The sequence below is a fragment of the Ambystoma mexicanum genome, chromosome 2q (genome assembly GCF_040938575.1).
Source record: "Ambystoma mexicanum isolate Mex_15411 chromosome 2q, UKY_AmexF1_1, whole genome shotgun sequence".
Classification (NCBI taxonomy): Eukaryota; Metazoa; Chordata; class Amphibia; order Caudata; family Ambystomatidae; genus Ambystoma; species Ambystoma mexicanum.
In genome coordinates this window covers 906,253,594-906,278,240 of record NC_090924.1, presented here as the reverse complement: position 1 = coordinate 906,278,240, position 24,647 = coordinate 906,253,594, and the positions used below count along the sequence as shown (strand labels likewise).

At 50.3% G+C, this 24,647-nt stretch overlaps 1 protein-coding gene across 4 annotated transcripts in view; it reads right to left on the bottom strand.

The window, feature by feature from the left end:
- The window catches only part of PALS2 (protein associated with LIN7 2, MAGUK p55 family member), a 1,716,257-nt gene that overhangs the window by 987,917 nt on the left and 703,693 nt on the right, over positions 1-24,647 (bottom strand). For all 4 annotated transcript variants that reach the window (XM_069648194.1, XM_069648191.1, XM_069648193.1 and 1 more), the window contains one exon: positions 2,566-2,793. In XM_069648194.1, coding sequence (XP_069504295.1) covers positions 2,566-2,793 — 228 coding nt within the window. The remainder of the gene's footprint in view (positions 1-2,565; positions 2,794-24,647) is intronic.

Here is a 24,647-nt window from a genome sequence, read left to right as displayed (position 1 = left end):
CACTTCTGAAAACGTGAGACAATGGGCCTCATTCCTATTCAGCCGGTATCCAGCAAATATTGCTGTTTCCGGAACTCTGTACGGTGGCATTGCTGCTGGATTCCAAGTGATGGTGTAAATCCCCATTCATGGAGTGCCATCGGACTCCATGACGCGATTTGCTGTCATTAACAGCACCGGCTACGCTGGTGCCGCTAATGCAAGCTTTGTTTGCCAGTAGGGGGCCTGCCTTACCTCCAGCTTTTAGCTGGAGTACTCAGGTGCCCCACCGGCAAACAAGTGCCGGTATCCATGAATCCTGGCACTTACGTACCAGAGCGGACGACTTAGAATGCAATATATCCTTCGCACCTTAGAGTTAGATTTAGAGTGCAAGTACCAGAATAGGATTTTGGACACAGGACATCTTGACAAAGGACAGATCTATTAGTTTTGGGTGAACTAGGGAAATACCTCCTAGATTAGGAATAGTGAGTCATTTTCCGCCACTGTTCATTTAATACAAGTTTGTAACCAAAATATTGAGTCCTCTGTGTCCGCGTCCCAGTCATGGCTCCTCACACTGACCATTGTCGTACTTTCTGTCAATGCACGACCATCCAACAATTTCACTTTCTCACATGTATAATGCTGTTCAATACTATTTCGGAGGTTACTTCATATTAGTTATGATGAGCAATGTTGCCTTTATATTGTATTGTTTCTAGTTGTGTGTGCAGGTGCTGCACATGGGTACGAAAGGACTTGAATCCCATTACCTTTCTCAAGAAATGGGTGTTAATCCCAGCATTGTACGAATGGGAGAAAATAATTATTTCTTGATGGAATGAGCGTAAATTCCTTACTGCTTGAGCAAATGGATTTTAGTAACACAAGTTCCCTTTCCTTTTCAAATATTACACCAGTGTCACAGTATTGGTGTATGCATCTCCTCAGGAGTTATGCAATTTCGTGTAAATGTGCATGTTTTGTGCTATGGAGAACATACCTTACTTTTTTATTGTCATACTAATACATTGGTCTTTCCTGTGTCTTACCTACTTATTAACCTTGGTATTGTCTTCAAGTGACCCTGGGCATGAGTACCCAGTGCCTACCTGCCTTTCAATGTGAATGCTCTCTTGCAGCTCACATTTTTGTTCCGTGCGAACCCTTGTGTTTTAAGTCACTTTTCCTTTAATTTCCCTCTTACGTGTTTCAGTGCACAAGGTGATGAGAGGTTACAGTTTGCTTGCTGACAATTGATTTCAGTGCCAAGCTTGCTTGATTGTGCCGATTGATGGGCTGGCTGAATTACTTGTCCCAATTGTGTGTAGTTGAAATAGGTTGAATGTGGTCCACATATGTTTGGATTGTATGATTTGATTGTGGAGTGGATCTTTTTTGGATTAGTTGGTGCCAGAGTTTCTGTGGGCTTTGGGAGATGTGCAAATTTGTTGCGCACTGTTGACTGTTGCGCCAAGGTTGTGTGTATGTTGCTTTGGTTGTTCAGTGTGTCAGGGACTAAACGTTCCCCTTTTGTTCATTATTGCAGGAGGGGAAGTCTGTATTGTCCTGGCTGCACAAGACTGTAGAGTGAAAGTTAAATGCTGGTGTGTTTGAGGTCAGCAGTGCATTTTGCAAGTTCGAGAGTGTCGGATAGTGCAGATGGGGAAGATGGATGATCCAGTCGGTTTGCAACTGTGGGAGTCGCCTAATCCTCTTAATCATGCCTACTTATCTGCGATTTCTGCTCGATAAAGGCTCCTTTGGTGCATTTCAGGAGTGTGGCCTGGTTTCTGATTTACCGCCTTACTTACCTTCCAGGTAGGATAATTCACTATTTGTTATCTAACTGTTGCATTCCACTGTTTGTAAAGCGCTCTGCTGTCTCTGGGGCAGAGTCTGTGCCACACATGTTATCTGAATAAATAAGATTAAATAGTTTGTGTCTGAGGACTCCTAAACACACGTGTAACTTTAATTTGGTTCAAGTTTAAAAACAGTTTATTTCTTTGTTTTTAATAAAAGATGCTTCAGGCTACATGCCTGTAATTGCTAACATGTTATTTGTGAACTTGGGGATGAAATACTTTAAACTATGGTTACAGTTAACCTGTTTCTATGTGATCTGTGCAAAAAGGTTGCCCATAGTAGACATGACAGTTGTTTAATGGGAAAGGAGGATGATAAGAAAAAGAAGGAGAAAGGCGGAGGCAAACCCCATGTAAATTATGCTACAAGGCCTAACAAAACCCAACAAGTATGTGGGTGCAAAACAAAGTATGTGGGTGAAATGCCAGTTCAAGCTGTAGTGTTCAAGGCTTTCAGTGTCATCAAAATGACTATCCCCTGAACATTTTCTAATATTAACAAGGTGCTGGTGTTTCCACAACAAACAACAAAGTGAGTAACATTAGACCACCACAACTGGTGATACTGTCCCCAATAGTCGAGAATTTGAAAGAGCACGGCAGCAAGAGATGATCTGAGAAATACAGCACTATGACACTATAGATCTTCCTCTTTCACAGATAATAAACATGTTTAATAAATTACATCACATTGGAACTTGACATTACTGACCTGTTGCAGAGCAACTGAATCTCTGTAGCTAGGCAGTATTTTCAGGGTGACACTACCACTAATACTTTTTAATAATTCTTGCAATTCCTTTGGATGGTTCCCGACTTCGTGACCATTCACTTCTTTGATAATGTCTCCTACATGAAGAAGCCCTTGCCGATCAATCATTCCTCCATGAAGAATGCGAGCGATTACCAAATCATTATTTTCAACTCTAAATGTTACACCCTTAAAAAAGAAACAACATTATGTAGAGTAACTGGCACTTGAAATCGAATAGTACACAAATAATCTCAATATTGTTTACCAACCTCCAATGAAAATACACTAAAAATAACATACAGCACCTCATTTTGACATTTCAGTTTTAATTTAAATAAGGTTCTTTGAAGAATGAGTCAAAAAAGACAACGATGCAGATAAACATTACATAAGAAAAGCAATTTTTCATGGCATCATACATCACCTTCATTTTTGTTATGCTTTGTGCAACCATCTGTTGCATCTGGTCACAAGCACATTAACTGCTAGAATTCTTCAGAAACGGCAGGCTTCACTACTTAGCAAACACTACACAGTATCCCCCTCAATCTAATGTGTAACCGTGTGCTTTTTTCCCCCTTCTCCCACTCTCCAGGTTCAGAGTCCATCTTTTACCCAATTCAATGATTCAGTAAGCACAAGATACTTACCAGTTACAATGTATTGCAGTCTTTTGTGTAATGAGATTTCCACTTGGTTAGTCTGCCGAGGTAAAAGTCCCCCATCAAGGCAAGTAAAAGATTATCCCTCTTATAATAAATACACGAGTCCCTAAAGTCAACTGGGCCCATGGGCCACTGATACAGAATTTACCCAATTTTAAAGGGTGCTTTTTCTCAGTTATTAGCTTTCACATATTTTGGAAGAGTGTGCGTGCACAGACGACCCTTCCTGCGTACACTTCAAAGCACCTCAAAGCATGTGGATCCACTGACAAGGAAAATAATGCTGGTGTGAAAAATCCGAGGACTACACAGAGTGTGAATTCTTTCAGTAAGGAAAATACATATTAAGAGATTTTGTAGGAAACACCGCTAAATCGGACTTCAATTTTGCAATCAATTTAGCACCTGAGAAATAATAGTCATCCAGTTTTCCAGAAAAGTTGGTATGAGAGCAAAGTCTAAATTCTATGCTGCTCGTTGCCACAACCCTTTGCTCCCACCCACTGCTCCCAGCACCTACTTAAACTTACTCAAGCCAATCTTCCTCTGTCTGCCCACCCCCGCGCCCACACCTACAGGGTAATTCATAGAATTTCGCAGAAAAGTGTCACAAGCGGCTGGCGCAGAGTGTCCGCGTGCGATTGTCTGCGCCAGGCACGTGCGCTAAAACCGATTTCCACGCACAGCGTATTCATGGATATTAGGCTCCCAAACCAGCCGTGGCGCAGAGTATCGCAGCAACCCTGCAGCAGCGCCAGTAACGCCCCCAAGAAGGCCCTCGCGCAAGGAAAAGCCATCAAAATCGCAAAATCATCGCAAAGGGCTGCGCTAACCCTGGACCAGTTTACAGGGCTGCCAAACAAGGAACGCCAAGCGGGGAACGTGTATTTCAGTGGTTCGCGGGAAGTTCCACACGCGATTGTCCTGTGTACGTGTGCATCAGGGGTGCGCGGGAAGTTCCACACCAAAATCAGCAAGGTACGTGTATTACAGGGGTGCGCGGGAAGTTCCACACGCGATTGGCCCAGTGCGAGCAGGGTACGTGTATTTCAGGGGTGCGCGGGAAGTTCCACACGCGATTGGCCCCGTGCAAGCAGGGTACGTGTATTTCAGGGGTGCGCGGGAAGTTCCACACGCGATTTCAACAGGGTATGTGTATTTCAGGGGTGCGCGGGAAGTTCCACACGCGATTTCAGCAGGGTACGTGTATTTCAGGAGTGCGCGGGAAGTTCCACACGCGATTGGCCCAGTGCGAGCAGGGTACGTGTATTTCAGGGGTGCGCGGGAAGTTCCACACGCAATTTCAGCAGGGTACGTGTATTTCAGGGGTGCACGGGAAGTTCCACACGCGATTGGCCCAGTGCGAGCAGGGTACGTGTATTCCATGGGTGCGCGGGAAGTTCCACACGCGATTTCAGCAGGGTACGTGTATTTCAGGGGTGCGCGGGAAGTTCCACATGCGATTTCAACAGGGTACGTGTATTTCAGGGGTGCGCGGGAAGTTCCACACTCCACACGCGATTTCAGCAGGGTATGTGAATTTCAGGGGTTCTGGGGAGTACTACACGTGAATTGGCCGTGTGGGTCCTCCCAGGTGTACGCTCCACAACCTCCACGGCCCCTGCAGGCAGCCCACACCACGGGGGACTACCCTGCACCCCTGCTCATGTCCCGCAGGCAGCCCATCCACCATGGGCATGCCCCCCAGCCAACCCACATGTCACCTTGCACTACTGATCAACAATGCATGTCTCCCACCACCCCCACCCCCCAGCATCCAGGGGCAGCCTCCACCAGGCCCCCACTCATGTCTCCCATCACCCCCACCCCCCGCCACCAGGGGCACCCTCCACCAGGCCCCCACTCATGTCTACCCCCACCCCCACCCCCCAGCATCCAGGGGCAGCCTCTGGATGCTGGGGGGTGGGGGTGATAGGGGACATGAGTGGGGGCCTGGTGGAGGCTGCCCCTGCACTGCTGGGGGGTGGGGGTGGTGGGAGACATGAGTGGGGCCTGGTGGAGGGTGCCCCTGCACTGCTGGGGGGTGGGGGTGGTGGGAGACATGAGTGGGGGCCTGGTGGAGGCTGCCCCTGCACTGCTGGGGGGTGGGGGTGGTGGGAGACATGAGTGGGGGCCTGGTGGAGGCTGCCCCTGCACTGCTGGGGGGTGGGGGTGGTGGTAGACATGAGTGGGGGCCTGGTGGAGGGTGCCCCTGCACTGCTGGGGGGTGGGGGTGGTGGTAGACATGGGGGGGGCCTGGTGGAGGCTGCCCCTGGTGGCTGGGGGTGGTGGGAGACATGGGTGGGGGCATGAGCAGGTGTGCAGGGTAGTCCCCTGTGGTGTGTGCTGCCTGCAGGGGCCGTGGAGGGTGTACAGGGAATACCTGGGAACACACAGCCAAATCGCGTGTAGAGTTTCCCGCGTACCCCTGTCATACACGTGCCCAGCCAAATCGCGTGTGGAACTTCCCGCGCACCCCTGAAATCCACGTACCCGGCCAAATCGTGTGTGAAACTTCCCGCGCACCCCTGAAATCCACATACCCTGACAAATCGCGTGTGGAACTTCCCGCGCACCCCTGAAATCCACGTACCCTGACAAATCGCGTGTGGAACTTCCCGCGCACCCCTGAAATCCACGTACCCTGACAAATCGCGTGTGGAACTTCCCGCGCACCCCTGAAATACACGTACCCTGTTGAAATCGCGTGTGGAACTTCCCGCGCACCCATGGAATACACGTACCCTGCTCGCACTGGGCCAATCGCGTGTGGAACTTCCCGTGCACCCCTGAAATACACGTACCCTGCTGAAATCGCGTGTGGAACTTCCCGCGCACCCCTGAAATCCACGTACCCGGCCAAATCGCGTGTGGAACTTCCCGCGCAACCCTGAAATCCACGTACACGGCCAAATCGCGTGTGGAACTTCCGGCGCACCCCTGAAATCCACGTACCCTGACAAATCGCGTGTGGAACTTCCCGCGCACCACTGAAATCCACGTACCTGGCCAAATCGCGTGTGGAACTTCCCGCGCACCCCTGAAATCCACGTACCCTGACAAATCGCGTGTGGAACTTCCCGCGCACCCCTGAAATCCACGTACCCGGCCAAATCGCGTGTGGAACTTCCCGCGCACCCCTGAAATCCACGTACCCGGCCAAATCGCGTGTGGAACTTCCCGCGCACCCCTGAAATCCACGTACCCTGACAAATCGCGTGTGAGACTTCCCGCGCACCCCGGTATACACGCACACGTATTTTTTTTCAGCAGGTGTCCGTGTTTGTGGGTACCCCTTTGCACGCCATTTGTCCTGGAGGGCCACAGTATTGGCCATTCATCATGGCTGTATATAGGTGCTATTTGTTGGCGCACCTTTTGGCGCACATTTCTTACAGGCGCAGAGACGCTACCGCCTGCTTTCTTGTGGCGGTAGTGTTTGTGCCTGTGCGCTGGTTTGAGCGTGCGCTTTTTTGCCCTATTCTATTCCATGAATACGTGTTGTAGGCGAGCGTGTGGGCGTTCCGCGCACTTGTACCCTGTACTCCCCCCCCCCCGTGACGCCCACATTTTGGCAAGTTGTTCCCCATTCCGAGTGTTACGCCCCGTGTTCCGCCTACTTTTGTTGCGTGCGCCGCGCTATGTGCGATTTTCGCTGTGGCCTGTGCGATTTTCGCTGTGACCTGGCGCACGCAGTTAGATGGCCTGTGCGCCAACGTGCGCCGCGCACTTTTTTATCGCACATCCGATGGTTTTCTCGCGCACGGCCTTCCATGAATCGATGTGCGCTGCTTTTCGTGCGATTTTCGCACTTGCACTGCGATTTTCGCTATTCCACTGCGATTCGCACGTTTTTGGCCACTTGCGCCGCGCTAATTATTCCATGAATCGGCCTGCTAGTTTCTCTCCCAGTCGCAGTCACCAGAGGAAAATCTGGCCTCGTTTCACAGAACAATGCTCGGCCTTTCTCTGCCCAGCACAGGCCATTGAAATGAGCGGTTCCACAAACATCCCTGCATGCCATTTCTATGGTGGCAATTTTTCGTTTCTTTTTTATTTATTTTTTAAAACGAACCGACTTCACAGGGACGCTTGCTGCAGCCTGTGTTTTTAACATAAACCGGTCCTTAGCAATGGTGGGTTTAGGGTTTTAATAAGCCACCCTTTGGAAAAGACTCTGTACTTATTTGCATTTGTATTTTGTATTTAGTTAAAGAATGGGATGTCAATTTGAAAAATAAATGACTTAAAATAAACACAAACACATTTACAGCTGGTGAAGGCATTCCCAAGTAGGGTTTCTGTACAATAGCATGAAGATAAGTGGTGAGCCAGTTTATGAGGGACAAATACTGTTGGGGGTTGGTCGGGACCCCCCCAGCGCCTTCCGTAAGCCCCCAACCCCGAAGGACTCAGACAGAGACGTCCTCTCGGTTCAGGCTTCCCGGTCGCTCTGCCGCGGCCGGGAACGTCCAGTTTATTTATGTTGCATGCGGCGGCATGCAATGTCACGCCGCCGCGTGCGCGCCCAGTCATCGGGCAGCGCCACACCACTCCTTTTTCTGGGAGAACAATAACCATACTAATACTAGACACTGCAAACCAAAATGAATCCTTAACATTTTACGAAAACCCTATGTTCAGAACACCCCTTTACTGACATCCACCCAGGTCCCCTTACTTAACAGTTCTCATCCTCAGGACAAACAGCCAGGTGACCCAACACGTAATCGCTGAGGTGAGCAGGTTTCCCTCGCCCAGGCCTCTGGGGGTACCTCCTGCTCACCTCCGGCACGGGTGATCTGTCCAGGAGCATGCCCCGGGCCGGGGACTCAGGCAGACAGGGTGTTTCCCTTTCGTCCTCAGGGATCTCTCCTGGGTCTGATCAGGAGGTGGATCAGTTCTTGGATCCCGCAGTTTCTTGAAGAAACTCACATTGCGAGTTACCACTCACCGTCCGTCCGATGCAGTCACCATGGATCCTCAGACCGCGACGACATCCAGCGGTTCCGGTTCATACGGTAGGGAGAGCTTCCCATGGGGATGCCTATTCCGAATGAGGACCTCATCGCCAGGCTCCAGCCGCTGCGGGCGAAACCCTCTCAGAGCGTTCTCTTGTTCGATCCTCAGCCGCCGGTCCATCTAGACCTGTTGGTCATTGATCACCCCAGGTTCTTTCTCTCCTACCTCCGGTAGCAAACCCCGAGGACACCGCTTGAAAAATGCCTCAGCCGGGGCCACTCCAGTGGATGCATGTGGCGTGGTGCGGTACACCCTCAGAAACTGGTACAGGGCTCTCTGGAGCGACTGCCCCTGAGCAATTCTAAAGGTCTTATTTAGAGTCCTCATGAGCCGTTCCGCTTCGCCATTGGCCAGAGGGGCATGATTTTCCTGTGTACCACCCCAGAACTCTCCATCAGCTCCGAGAAGCGTTCGCTCTGGAATGGCGCACCGTTGTCCGAGCACAGCGTGCGTGGGAAACCATGGGCCGGAAACACCTTTTCCATGGGTGCTCAAACGCCACAGAGTCCACAAACTCCACCTCGGGGTATCTCGAGTACTCGTCGACCAGAACTAGGAAATGGGTGCCCATGGTGGTGGATCCAAAGTCCGCATGAACGATTTCCCAAGGGCGCGTCCCCCTCGGCATTGTCTCTATCGCAGGTTTCCGCTGCAGGGGAGATGCCGCCTGGCACCAAACACAGGCCGCCACGAAGTCATCCACCTTGCGTTCCTGCTCAGGGAACCACACCTTCAGCCGTAGGCGTGCCTTGGTCTTGGCGGCACCCTGATGACCACGGTGAGCCAAAGCGATCACCTCGTCCACCTTCGATTGGGGCACCACAATCCGATCTCCACGGAGCAGAAGGCCAGATGTCGAGAACGATAACTCCTCCCGGACTTTCCATAGTTGCTCAAGTCCGGTCCTGGCCTCCTGGGTGCGCCCCACCAGAGCCTCCAGCACCGACTTCCAGGAGCCCTGTTGCATCGAGTGCCTTAGGATCTGGAAGCACTCATCTTGCGCTGCAGCTGCCTCCAGCTCCTGGAGAGGCATGGCATTTGGCGTGGCTGCCTCCACCACCACCCGGACGTGCTCTTCTGCACAGGCGTCCTGGACTTCGCCTGCATACGCACCCGGGTGTCTGGAGACAGTCTGCAGCGTTGTTCGCCCCTGGCCGGTATACCAAGGTGACTCCATACTCCAAAAGGGCAAGCATCCACCGCTCAATGCGTGCCGGTGGCTTGGATGACGACCCTGCTAGGATGGGAAGCAGCGGCTTGTGGTCTGTCACCACCGTCACTGGGCGTCCAAGGACGTAGAGCCGGAAGTGCCGGCATCCCCACAGTACTGCCAGCGCCTCACGCTCGATCTGCGAGTATCGCTGCTCCGCATCGGACAGGGCCTTGCTGGCATATGCCACCGGGCGGACGCCCCCACCACTGTCAATTCGTGTTAGCACAGCGCCCAGGCCGAATGGGCTGGCGTCGACGATGATCTCGGACGGCAGCGCGGGATCGAAGGAGGACATGGTGTCTTCAGCCGCCAGGGCACCCTTTATGTCATCAAAAGCCGCCTGTTGTAGCGGGCCCCAGTTCCAGATGACATCCTTCCTGGTCAGTGCCCTGAGCGGTTCCGATCTGGAGGCCAGATTTTTAATGAACCTTCCACAGTATGTGACCATGCCTAGGAAGCTTCGCACCTCAGATACCGACTCCGGAAGCTGCGCCTTCTTTATATCCTGCACCTTCCGGGGATCAGGAGACACCTCCCCTTCTTTGAATACAAAACCAAAGAATTCTATCGATGGTCGGAGAAATTCACACTTCTCCTTGTGGAGGGTGAGTCCCAAAGATTGCAGTCTTCCGAACGTCTTCGCCAACCGCCTCAGATGGTCTACCTCCGTTCTGGCAAACACCAGGATGTCGTCGCTTATGTTCAAAACGCCCTGTAGATCAGTCAGGGCGCCCCGAATAATGTTCTGAACACCTCTGCCGCCGAGGACACACCAAAGCTTAGCCTCTTGTAGCGGTATAGCCCTCGGTGTGTCGTGAAGGTGGTAATGTACCTCGACTCGGGGTGGAGGACAACCTGATAGCCCGCTCGAAGGTCCAGTTTCGAAAAGAAATGAGCGCCCTGTACCTCCGCAATGATGTCGTCAATGGTCGGGGTGAGGTGCCTCTATCTCTTAATGGCCTTGTTCGGGAGCCTCATGACGACGCAGATTCTAACAGCATCGGGTTGTGTAGGCTTCCGTGCCACCACTATCGGGGACACCCAGGGAGTCGGGCCTTCCACCTGTTCTATAATGTCAAGATTGACCAAATTGTCCAGCTCCTTATCGACAAGTTCACAGAGGTGGAACAGCACCCTTCGATGTTTCAGGGCAATGGGCTACACCGACTCATCAATGTGTAACCTCACTGGGTCACCGGCCATCTGCCCGATCCCCTTGAACAGCGCGGCATACTTTTCGAGCAAGTAATTAATGTCCTCTAAATAGACAGAATATGCGAAGCTGACGATGCTGAGGGCCTCTGCTGCAGCACAATTTAGCAGCGTGTTGGTGCTCACCGGTGTTACGTAGAATCGTGCTGTGATTTGGGAGCCCTCATGTTCTACTTTTGCCACGAACACACCGTCCAGAGGAATGGGGTCAACACCACCGAAGGCAAAAATGCAGGCCTTGGGAGCAGCCAGCTTGGGGGGCTGGTCCATGGCGTCATAGTGTCCACGGGCCATTACATTCACCGACGCCCCAGTGTCCACAAGGACGGGGACTGGAGATCGGTTCACCTCGACCACGCACCTTGGCTGTCTCCTGTTCTTACTTTTCATGATCCCCACACTCGAGACAAAGAAGATGTTCTCTTCCTCTTCCTCCTCTTCTTCAGCTTCCTCCACCTGGGCATCCTCCTCAGTCTGATCCACCTGAGCGACGTTGGATAGTCGACCCTGGCGATTGAGACTGGACCGTCCCGGGCCCCTCGGTACCAATACTGGGATTGCGGCTTTGCATACCCTCGAGAAATGATCCGGCATCCCACACCGTCCACAGGTCTTTCCAGCCGCAGGGCACTCAGCAGGATGGGGCAGGTCATACCCACATTTTTGGCAGATTTCTCCTGCCATCCCGTCTCGATCCCGGGGACTGCTGCCAGGTCTTCGGGTGCCCCTGCCACATCGCACATACCTCTTCGGTCTTGATGGGGCGCGACCCGGCCTCCATTCTAGCTGCCCTCGCCTCTGACACCTCATGGCATCTCCCCAGTTCAAGGATGCGCTGAAGTGCAATTCCAGGCTCCCTTAGCACCTGGCGCCTTAATTTGCCTGATGAGCAAGCTTGGATCAGCATCGTCCTGATCATGTCCTCCGCATCACCCCACGCGCAGGCCAACGAGAGACGCCTTAGGCGCCCATAGAACGTGTCCAGAGTCTCATCGTCTTTCTGTTTGGCAGAGAGCATGACAAAACGTTCATAATCCGCATTGGCGAGAGGCAGAAAGTAGGCCTGCAGAGCGGCCTTCGCCTGATCATAGGATCCATCCCCTGGCGGAAGCGATTCAAAAGTCTCGGACAGATGGACCTGCCGAGTACAGCATAGTTGCCAGCCAGGTATCATCATCTACCACCTGGGCAGCCCGAAAGTACATGTCCAAATGGTCCACCCACCTCCTCCATCTGGGCCCCAAACTGGAGGGTGGGCCCGATGCATCAAACTCCGGGATGGGCTGCAGGGCCGCCTGTGCACGTACCTGAGCCATAACGGGGAGAATCTGCTGAACAACGGGTGCAGCCACAGGCTGCGCTGGAAGTAGAGGACCCTGAGGGCCTGCCTGACCACCTGGAGGCTGCTGTGCCGGCTGCACTGGAGGCAGCAAACCTTGATGTGCTGCTGGCGCACGTGGAGGCCGCTGCACCGGCGCTCCGTCCTGGTCCTCAGTATCACTCATTCGTTCGAGCGTACAGGCACCCCCAGCATGGAGGACAGGGGCCGCAACTCAAACACCAAGTCCAAATGCCTCCAGCCAGCACCATTGAAGAAAACAGCTGCTGCACCACACCTCTGATGAAGAGGATGAAGATCAGTGGGGCCACCAGTCTGATGATGAAGAAGATGAAGAGAAGCCTCAGCTTCCAGCTGCTTCAAAAATTAGGACAAGAAAGAAATATAGGCTATGCAGGCCCGGCCATTGTAGCTCTCCATGCTTGCACTCGACGTAGGAGACGCAGAAAAATGCAAAATCACCACCTGGGCATAGTCACATGCAGGTATCACTGCGTGCTAGCAGGATTGCCAAAAATTAGGCCTGGATGCACTTCTCAGCTCAAACCGGAGCTCAGAGAAGTTTCACGGCCTGATTCACAAAATGGCCGCCATCCGCGTGGGTAACGCACGGCCTGCGGGCCGTAGCAAAGTCTCAAGGCGACCTCGCTGCAAATAAACAAAAATTGCCGGTCAAGTCACCGCCGGTCCCAGGCATTGTATCCCATCCTCGTCGCCACTGTTGGGGGTTGGCCACTGTTGGGGGTTGGCCACTGTTGGGGGTTGGTCGGGACCCCCGAGCGCCTTCCGTAAGCCCCCAACCCCGAAGGACTCAGACAGACGTCCTCTAGGTTCGGGCTTCCCGGTCGCTCTGCCGCGGCCAGGAACGGCCCGTTTATTTATGTTGCACGCGGCGGCGTGCAAAGTCACGCCGCTGCGTGCGCGCCCAGTCATCGGGCAGCGCCACAAATACCAAGGACAAAACGAACAGAAAAGAATATTACACAGCCACACTAGTGGCTGTGTAGTTATGGTTAAGTTGCCGTTTCCATAGGAAGAGCATTTTTTGGGTGGCTTATAACTCAGCTCCCCCTGGACGAATCCTCACCGAACTTTGCAAAACAAGTATATGGGGCACTCTGATTTTTATTGCAAAGTTTGGTGATATTTGGTCCAGGGGGAGAAAAGTTATAGGGGAGACCCAAAACGTCTTTTTCCCATCGACTGAATGGGGGAAAAACTTGGCGCACGCCTACAGCCCAAACCGCTGGACGGATTGTCACCAAATTTGCAGCAGGGGCAGAGGCTTGGTCCCGAAAGCGTGCTTTTGTAAATTTTGTGCAAATCCGTCCAGTAGTTTCCTTTAAAACGACCAAAAAATATGTCTAAAAAAATTAGTGATATCTATGTCCGCTCCGCGGTCACACTTCCCTGTTCGCTCCGCGGACAAGATATCGATTGGCACGCGACGTCTTCGCCGATTGGCTACAGCGAGCCGTGATGTGCTTCAGAATGTGTGGATGCGCCCGACATCTTGGATCCGAAGACAGCACATGTGAGAGTCATACCTAACTCTCCCACATCGTGCTTGTCCATTTCCTTATTTGCTGACCTATAGTCCTAATGCAATATCCGAAGCTAGTTGCCACTACTACTGCATTGTGCCTCTATTGCCTGCAAAACTACTGAACTGCAACTCACAAAGGCTCATTACCAACATCCGTTTGCTCAAAGCTTGTTAACAGTACACACTGCCCAACTGTGTTAACAAATTACGCCTACAGCCCTTACCTATGTTAGAAATGTTCTGCATTCCTCTTCCGGACTGATTATCCACGTAATGGTACTCCGAGTACCCCTACAATTGTACCTAGACTGACTGTTTGCTCGCCTTCTGCCCACAGTTCCAATTTATAATAGCAGCATAATCCAACTGTATGTCGCCAAATGCCCTGATTACTAGCTCTGCCAAAACCAGATGCCCTATTGCTGTGTGCATGTTAGTCTCCTCTAGGTTTGCCAAATCTGGAGGCCTTTCTCTTGGCTGTTTGCATTTTAGACACTGCTAAGAATGCCAAATCTAGATGTCTCTGTGCTATGTGCATGTTAGTCACCATTGGGATTGCCAAAGCTAGAAGCCCCTCTCTTCGCTGTTTGCTTTTTAGCCACTGTCAGGAATGCCAAATCTAGAAGTCTTTTCGCTGTGTGTATGATAGTCACCATTAGGATTGCCAAATCTAGATGCCGTCTTTTCGCCGCTTGCATTTTAGCCACGGTTAAGAATGCCATATCCAATTGTCTTTTTGCTGCGTGCATTTTAAGTCACTGCTAGGTCTGCCAAAGTTATATGCTTCCTATTGTCTATATCCTAGGCACAGATAGGACGGCCATATCCAGATGCTCCTGCTGTGTACATCCCAATCAATGTTAGGATTGCCAAACTTTGAAGCCCTGTGCAGCGCACACCCTAGGCATTATGGGACTGAAACCCAGAAGCCCCTTCGTTTAATGCCACTGTCCACTATGTGCACCTCTAAGACCCACCTCTTATACGCACTTTACTCCCTCCTCTGGACCATACCAACTATCTTAATAATGGACCAGTTCAATACCTGCTAGAGAGAAACATCCGGCTCAGAGCTAGACTGCCACGTCTTTATGACGTTAAAAATAAAAACTATTCCTCCAGGGTCCAGTCCTATCCTGACTGCTCCCAACTGCAACTTACCTACCCCATCTGCAGATAGACGACCCAAGATACAAATAGACCAACCGCAGGCCCAGAAGCAGCCCAACCTTCCCTCGCCTAGAATCACACAAAGGAAAACTACTTCCCCCCACCCTGTCAGGGGCCCTCATCAACGCTAGATCCCTCGTAGCACATAATACTGAAATTGCTGACATACTTGCCTCAGATGATTTAGATCTTTTTGCGATCACCGAGACATGGCTCCATGATGCTGCAGGTCCCGCACTCATGATAGCCATACCCGATAATTACAATATACTAAGTCTATCGCCCCAACTCTAGGGGAGGTGGCCTGGCTTTAATTGCCAAAACTAAATTAGCTGCTAGACTCTGCCCTCAACCGGATATCACATCCTGCGAACTTCTCTTGGCTAAAATTCCTATTTCACACAACAGCACCCTAACGGTCCTCCCGATATACAGACCACCAGGCCCTCTGGGCAATTTTGAAGACCTATCCAGCCTCCTTAGTAACATCATCAAAGACCCCACCCAGCTCCTCCTGCTAGGCGACTTTAATCTGGGCTTTAACGATGTTGAGGACAAACGGACCCATTCCATCCAATCTATCCTAACCGATCATGGCCTTACCCAAAAAGTCCTAGCCCCTACACAGAAGAAAGGTCGCACATTAGACTGGATAGCTAACAGAAACTGCACTACCACCATTTCTAATATACTACCTCAGACATGGACTGACCACCACCTTATCTGCTTCACATCCACCATAGAGCCTCCTAAACCAGCCAACTTGGAAACAGCTCCACCTATGCATACAAAAAGCAAAAAAGACATTACGGTCGAAAAACTACTTCCGCTTCTCCTACCAGATCTTAGAGCTAGTAATATCTACACCAATCCAAATACGCTAGTGGAGACATTTAACAATACTACGTCCAAAGCATTGGACGTCATTGCCCCCATCAAATAACGTAAAAGTAAACGAAAAGCTCACCTTAATTCATGGTTTACACCCCATCTTAAAGAATTACGAACCTAAAAACGCAAACTACAAGCTATTTGGAGGCACACACCCTCAATTGAGAATAAAACTTTACTTGACAATCGTGCCAAACATTACAAGAAGGAAATGATTCAAACTAAAAAAGATACATTCAACGAGAGAATTAGCAAAGCTAACTCCAACTCGAAGGAACTCTTTTCCATCCTTCGGCTGCCCTGCCCAAGTCATTAAGGATGCAGCCAGAGACTTAGCACCCTTCATAGCTAAGCTAATTAACGCATCCTTTAGAACTAGCACGGTACCCACTAACCTCAAAGAATCCTGGGTACTGCCCCTCCTTAAAAAACAGACCCTTGACCCAGCCATCCCTACTAATTACAGGCTTATCACGACGGTACCATTTCTCCTTAAAATTATCGACAGAGTAGCCTACCTCCAGATACAGAAGTATCTAGAGACGAACCAATTACTAGGATCGCGCCAATCTGGTTCAGACCACTGCACGGCACTGAAATGGCCCTAATTGACCTTAAGACTCAAATCGACGAGTTGAAGGATAAAGCCAACACAGCTATGCTCCTCCTCCTTGACTTATCGGCGGCCTTTGACTTGGTGGACCATGCAGTGTTATGCAACCACCTAGCATCTGCCGCCTACTTCTCAAGTGAAGCGATAGCTTGAGTACAATCCTTCCTGGCTAACCGGACGATGAGTGTCCTCCCCTTTAGCCTCTGCGGACCCAATCCATATCACCTGTGGTGTCCCACAAGGTTCATGCGTCTCCCCCACAATGTATAATATCTTCACTAAGCCACTCTTCGACAAACTTGACAGACTGGGGATAACATACACTAACTATGCAGACGATACTCAGATCCTCATTCCACTTTCTGGCAACTTCGTCGAAGATACAGCTCTAGTAAATAAGATTTATCTCCTCATTCAGGCATGGATGGCCTCACACGGCCTCTGCCTGAATGACGACAAAACAGAGATACTGATCTTGGGCTCCGACTCCAACCTCAAAAAACTCAGTCCCAATTACTGTGCCTTCAATATTGATGGCAATTTAATCAAAGTGGCAACTGAGGTAAAAACTCTAGGTTTCTACCTCGACGCTACACTTTCTCTCAAAAAACAAACTAATACCGTTGCATCCTCGACGGCCTACACATGCAAATTAATCAGGGCTTGCAGACCCTAGCTCTCCAAATCCAACTGCATAACACTTGCCAACGCCCTAGTAATGTCGAAATTAGACTACTGCAACGCCCTCTACTCGGGGGCCAGCAAGTCTATCAAACAAAATGCAAACACTACAAAATAATGCCCTTAGAGCAGCTCTGGATATACCTCACAGAGCACACATTTCCAATACTAGGAAAGAGCATAACTGGCTAAAAATTAGCGACAGAGTCCTCCTCAAAACGCTATCCCTCACTCACAAAGGACTGAACAATAATGATCCACCATACATTTCGGATAAACTACATAGAAAATCGTTCACATACCACACGAGAGCAGCCAACCTCCTCTTGCTTGAAATTCCTAAATTTAAATTTAAAAAAACGGGCAGAGCCAGTTTCCCTGTAGAAGCTGCTTGCTCATGGAAACCCTCCCCTCTGCACTGAGAGCTAATCTTCCATACTCGAGCTTTAGACGCCACGTAAAAAAGTGGCTCTGGTACAACGCCAACTAACTCTCTCGGCCTAGATTCACCATGGCTACCTACGGTGAATAACCACTATGTCATTCCTGATCCCTGACCCGACTTCCTCATGGTATAGGAACCCCCTTCCTCCTGTACCCTTTATACATGCTTGCTACATTGTTAACAACATTTGTACTGTATCCTCTGTATGCACTATTGTATGTAACTAAGCTTAAGTATTCTTGTAACTGCTGCGCCCGGCTACCCCTGGGTTTTGGTGCGCATTATCAAATAATAAACTAAACAGCGTGGTCGCCACCAGAGGCAAAATGCTGTTTCGGAAACTGTTTTGCTCTCCTACAGTGCGTGGGGAGGATCACAGAGTAAGAGATGGGTTAAATATTGTACTTGTTTGGGTGGCAGGTGGTAATGATGTATTCGCCATGCAAAATGGTGTTTGGGAAATTCTTCTGACCACCTACAGTGCTTGGAGAGGTTCAGAGCGTAAGAGATGACTGAAATACTGTACTTGTTTGGGCGGCAACTGTTAATGATGTATTCTCCATTGCCGCCTTGTTCAGGACATTTGTACAAGCAGAAAATGAGGGGTATAATAAGGGTAATATTTCAGTCCGTGCTGTGTAGAAGCACCTTGAAAATGTTCGAAGGACACGCGTGGTGTTACTGACCATTCTAATTGAGTACATGTCATTATTACATTACATTTTCCTATGGGTCTGTAATTGATTAGTATGCCACCATGGTTCTGACATGCTGTGGTGGTTGTGACCAGGGCCTATAGTCTTGGATGCATGGCCGAAGGCCATACTTCCAAGACTGTAGGCCCTGGCCACAACCACCTCAGCAGGCCACAACCATGGATACACCTGTACTATTGACTAACGGTTACATGGTTGTGGGGAGTGTGTACAGCATCCAAGATCCAAGTCATAAGTGCTGGAGGTATAAGCCAGTGCACACCCACACATTGTAATATCTATGGACATACAGCTAGGAGTGCAGTCTCTGGCCAGAACAAGTGAAGCAAACCACACCTATCAATACACCCATACTACTGCACATCACTGAGGTGGTCGTGGGCAGGATGTAGAGTTTTGGTTGCATGGCTGCAGGCTGTAGCCCATACACCATACTCCTACAACCCTAGGCCCTGGCAACACCCACCGCATCATATTATAGCAATGCATACACCCGTAGTATATGTTAGCATGTTAGATGGTTCTGGGGAGGGTGTACTGTCTTGGGTGCATGGCCAAAGGCCATGCACCCAGAAACAACCTTATAAACAGTGGAGTTATAAGCCAATGTATGCGTATACATTCAAATATATGTGGACATATATCCAACTCTCTAGGTCCAGCCCACAACCACTACAGCATATTAGACGTTAGTGGCTGTGTTGTTATGATGGAGTTGCTGTTTCCATAGGAAGAACACTTTGACTGCCTTATAACTGTGCTAACCTTGGACGAATCGTCACCAAAGTTTGCAAAAAAAAATATATCGCACACTGACTTTCTTTAGAAAGTTTGGTGATGTTTGGTGCAGGGGGGCGCAAGTTATAAGGGGTAGGGGTTCTCAAAACGTCTCTTTTCCCCTTAGATTGAATGGGGGAAAAAGTTTGTGCCCGCAAACATGTGGCTCTTTCCCCGATTGGTTGTAGAACAGTGCGAAGTAAGTGAGCTTTCTTCAGAGCCCCCCTTATGTTTTATTCATGTTTTAGTGTACGCGGATATCGCCAGTAACACATCGGAAACAAGACTGCATTGGACTTGACACACTCATGTAACAGTATTTCAGAAGGTGACCTTTGAGGGGGGGCGGAATGGGATGTGGAAGCACAAAATGAACAAGTGGAGCTTTTTTTGTCACCAAAGTGATACGTTTAAATGGAAGTTCCTGCTTACTGCTCCACGACCAATTACTGCGTGTGGGTTAAAATGTTTTTGAAATAAAATTGCCATCAGACTGTCGTCCTCAGTTTTGTAAACTACAGCCACCATCTGCAGTGTTTGCTGGAAACATCGCTTCTGGAGGCGTATGGGAGTAGCGGTTCTCATAATTGGATTGCAATATGTTGCTTCAAAGAAAGAAATGTATTTGGCTTCTGAGTGAAGGCCACATGAATTGCTTTTTTGGTTGAACGCTCAATACGCCCACGCATCTGAGTGAATGTATAAGGGGCAATTGTTTTTTGACCTTGAGCGAAAGGGAAACTTACTGGCAATTCACAGAATGAAAGGGTTGAAAAAAATAGTAATTGATAACGTTAGGTTTAAAAAGTTTGTAAGGGACATGGAATATCAGTATACGAAGATTCTTCAATGCGAATACATTGGTGTCTGACTTGCACAAACAGAATGGAGGCAGTAAATATTGTCTAAGTTTAATTTTGCCCACCCTACAGCGAACCGCGCTTTATTGTTATATTACGGCACATCTAATTGTGGCATTATAATTGTCATATCCTTTCTGCACTATTACATTTTTCCTGTAATATTGCAGAGTGCCCAGGTTGTACATTTGTAGGGTATGACTGCATTAATCCTTTAGCATATTTTTTATTTGAAACGTTAACTTTGTCCACATAGCTTTGTGTATACCGTTGCACGTTTTTTTAGTCTTCTTTGAAATCACGAGATGTACGTTTTTTTTACTGTCCCTTTTTCATTTCATAACTGAATTATCCTCTTCCTGTGTAGTTGGCATTTTTTTTTCCTCTTACGGCGCATGCTAAATCTCGACGTTTGTAGCCTGCCACTTTAGGTACACATGGACATTAGTAACATTTTACTAAAATGTCATGTTTGACCACGTACATTTGTGTGGTACTTTGTACATTTTTAGTGTCTTTTTTGAAATTTTTTGGTACAGGTTGGTTATTGACGTGTATTTTCTGTAACCTTTCCCGCCTAGGTACATCTTGCCGTACTGTGCATGCCATGGCTTCCAATTGCAGAGTGACGGCTTCTTCGGACGGCAAATGCAACTGCTGGTGAGCGCTTGCCTGTCCATAACAATTATGTGGAATGAGACTGTAAGCCTGCTTTGTCCGCATGCTGAACTCGCTCTTCGGAGCAACATCACATCATTTATGGTGGTGTGGGCTGAAGGTCATGACGACTTTTGGGAAATCACTGTGGAAACAAAGCGACTGCTTCAACGAAGACCCCAACATTTGTGTATGCCACAAAAACAACGTGTTCGTGATCTTCGACATTTGCAATGCCGTCCTTACAAGCATTGTTATGATTGTATTGAGAATGCCCTTACTCCGATGGTCTCTGCCAGTTTGTTGGTAAATAAACCTACTTTTCAAACTGTAAAATGTTAACGTTTTCTTTCACATTCAACTGTATTATTTCCAAATGTAAGTTTTAGGTTGTATGTCGCTGTATGTTTATTTACAAGTGCAGCGTCACGTCACATACTTGTGCTTTTTGCAGCCTACCATGGAAAGGGAAAAGGGGCTATGTATGGAATAACCGCCTTCCCTTTCTATGGCGGCCATCTTGATAGAAGATTTCGTTTTGTAATCCAAACTACGAAAGCCACCCCGGATTACAACAAGTAATCGTCCTTTTCAGTAGCACACGTTACTGCTTTGCTAATTTAGAGTATAACTGGCAAAGATGATTGCGTCTATGTACTTTACTGAGTAATATGCAGTATTTGGAGTGTATGCACATTTTTTTTTTCTTTCATTACACTGTGAAAGGTTACTAACGCATTATCCTCGTTTACGGGTGGCTTTATTTTTTTCGCACGGCAGGCAAGGAACAAGTTACTTACCTGTAACTGTTGTTCTCCAGCATGGGTCTGGCATGGATTAACATGCTCATTAATATTCCCCGTCGTCAGGCTGGGAATCCTCTGTAAAGAAAAAAATCAGTATCAGTTTCGTTTCTGATCTGTCTTTCTTAGTAGTAACCAATCGCTGATCTCTGGGTCATACTGCCCCCAGCCAATGACTGCCCTCTCCCTAAGCCCCTCTCCTGGCAGCCATCCTCAGATTTGGTAGCACGTAAAGTGGCAGTATGACCAAGTGAAGAGCCGCAGAAGGGAAGGAGGGAGGGTTTGCATGTGAATCCATGCCAGACCCATGCTGGAGAACAACAGTTACAGGTAAGTAACTTGTTCCTTCTCCAGCATGGGGTCTGGCATGGATTCACATGCTCATGAATATAAGAATACATAACAGTATACACATGCACAACCACAGGAGGTGGCAACAGGCTCAACATTAAGCAATACAACAACTCAACATTAAGCATCTCTTACCTCCTCACCAGGCTCACCTTAAGCGAACAGGTTGCGCAGCACTGCTTGGCCGACCCTGGACTCCTCCCTGGAGACCCGATCGACGCAGTAGAATCTTGTGAAGGTGTGCGTCGACCTCCACGTAGCAGCTCTGCAGATGTCCAGCAGGGGCACACCAGACAGGAACGCTGTGTTAGCAGCAATCGCTCTGGTCGAATGGGCTCTCGGACGGCCGGGCAGCGGTCGGTTTGCCAACCGGTGACAGTGCATGATGCAGCCGGAGAGCCATCTGGAAATGGAAGCATTCAAGAGAGCCTTCCCTTGATTCACAGGTCCAAAGTTCACAAACAGCTGTGATGTCTTCCGAAAACTCTTCGTGCAGTCCACGTAGAACTTCAGTGCTCTAGCTACGTCCAGCGAGTGCAGAGTCGTCTCGGCCCGCGACGAAGGCGACGGGAAGAAAACTGGCAACACCAAGGGCTCATTGAGGTGAAAGTCCAACGGCACCTTGGGCATAAAGGAGGGGTGCGTCCTCAACACCACCCTCGTGTCGTGAAAAGTCAAGTATGGAGGCTTGCAAGATAGGGCCTGGATCTCTCCCACTCGTCGTGCGGAGGTGATGGCCACGAGAAAAGCTATCTTCCACGACAGGAACTTCAACTGCGCCGAATGCATAGGCTCAAATGGGGCCCCCATGAGCCTGGTCAGCACCACGTTGAGCTCCCATGCCGGGGCAGGGGCCTTCACCGGGGGGAACAATCTGAATAGTCCCTTCATAAATTCCTTCACCAGGCGATGAGACCACAAGGACGCCCGTCCTGTAGTTCTGGTGTATCGGGAGATAGCAGCCAGATGTATCGTGGAGGCGTGATCCAGTCCAGCTTTTGCAAGCGACAGAGGGTACGGCAATACTTGAGGGGCCGTAACCCGCAGAGGGTTAATCTTCTGTGCACGGCACCAGACAGAGAACCTCTTCCACTTATGTCCATAGCACTTGAGAGTTGAGGATGCCCTAGCTTTTGCAAGAACCTCTCTGCAGTCAGCCGGGATATCGTATCCTCCAAACTCTAGTGCTGCAGGAGCCAAGCCTGCAAGTTCAGCGACTCCGGGTCGTGATGAAGAATGGCGTTTCCTTCTCTGGAGAGAAGATCCGCGTCCGTCGCCAGCTTGATAGGTGGGGACCCTGACAAGTCCAGAAGGTCCGGGAACCAGATCTGTCTCGGCACGCCGGTGCGACGAGGATCATCCTGCACCTGGACCTCTTGAGCTGGTTAATGAGATGGAGCAGCAACGGCAACGGAGGGAACGCGTACAGGAACAGGCCGTCCCAAGGGAACGAGAATGCATCGCCCATGCTCCTCGGGCTGCGTGATCCTGCTGGTGAACCTCTGGCACTAGTTCGTCGCCGTCGTGAACAGGTCGATCTAGGGTTTGCCCCATCGTTGAAAGAGCCGATCCACCTGGTCCTGGCGTAGTTCCCACTCGTGGCACGAGCGCAGCTCCCTGCTGAGTGAGTCGGCGATGGTGTTTTTTATTCCTGCCAGGTGGAAAGGAACCAGAAACCTCCCCTGGGCGACTGCCCAGTGCCACAGATCCTGGGCCTCCTTGGATAGGGCTGGGGATATGGTGCCTCCCTGCTTCCGGATGTAGAACATTGTGGTGGTGTTGTCGGTGAAGATCCTTACCACTTTGTCCTTGAGGGACAGAAGGAACGATTTGAGCGCCCAGAACACGGCTCGTAGCTCCAGGATGTTGATGTGGAGAGATCTCTCCTCCGGGAGCCAGAGGCCTCTTGCGTGGAGATCTCCGGTGTGGGCCCCCCCCCTCCCTCCAGGGAGGAGTCCGTCATCACCGTCTCCTGATACGCCAGGGTCTGAAACTCCGTGCCTGCCGTGAGGTGCGTACGGGTACCCCACCATAGAATCGCCCGACGGAACTCATCGAGCAGGATCCTGTGTTCGAACGCTGCCCGCCCCTTGAATCCAGCGGGCATCGAGGAACTCCTGTAGCGGACGCATCCGAAGTCTGCAAAGGGGCACAAGGTAGATGCATGAGGACATCATGCCGACGAGGGACTTGATGGACCTCACCCTGGCCACATCCGTGGCTAACAGGCGCTGCACCTTGCCTAAAATGGCCTTCGTCCTTTCTTCCGACGGAGATGCCAATCGCTCCACTGTATCGAGATTCGCTCCCAGGTGGGATTTGGGGTAGTTGATGGGGAATCCCAGTTCCGCTAGCAGGCAGACGGTCCTCGCCGTGTGTTCGACCGCGAGTTTACTTGACCTTGCACGGATTAGCCAGTCGTCCAGGTAGGGGTAGACGTGGATCCCCTGAAGGCACAGCCGCGCCGCCACTGGTGCGAGGCACTTGGTGAACACCCTGGGTGCTGACTTTAATCCGAACGGAAGGGCTCTGAATTGGTAGTGACGCCCCTGGACTACGAATCTGAGGAACTTTGTATCCTTTTAGAATGGGGATGTGGAAGTAAGCATCCTCCAGGTCCGACGACGATAGGAAGTCGCCCTCCTCCAGCTGTCCCAGCACGTGCTGGAGAGTGACCATCCTGAATTTCTGTGCCTTGATGTACTTGCTTAACCGACGCAGGTCCAGGATGGGGCGCCAACAACCTGTCTTCTTTCTGACGAGGAAGTACCTTGAGTATACTGCGGAGCCCCGGAGCCTCTTGGGGACGAGCTCGATGGCCCCTTTCTTCAGCATCGCCCTTACCTCCAACAGCAGTTGAGGGACGCGATTCTCCTTCCTGGCCACGGGAGGAAAGCAAGGACACTTCTTTTGAAATTCTAGCGAGTGTCCGCGGGCCAGGGTGTCAAGCACCCAACGGCCAGTGGAGATGGACTCCCACACGCTGACGAACTTCGTCAGCCGGCCTCCCACCGGGGTGCTTCGGTGGGGGCCCGACGCTATGGCCGTTTCAGTCCTGCTTGGAAGAGGCCTTGCCGCC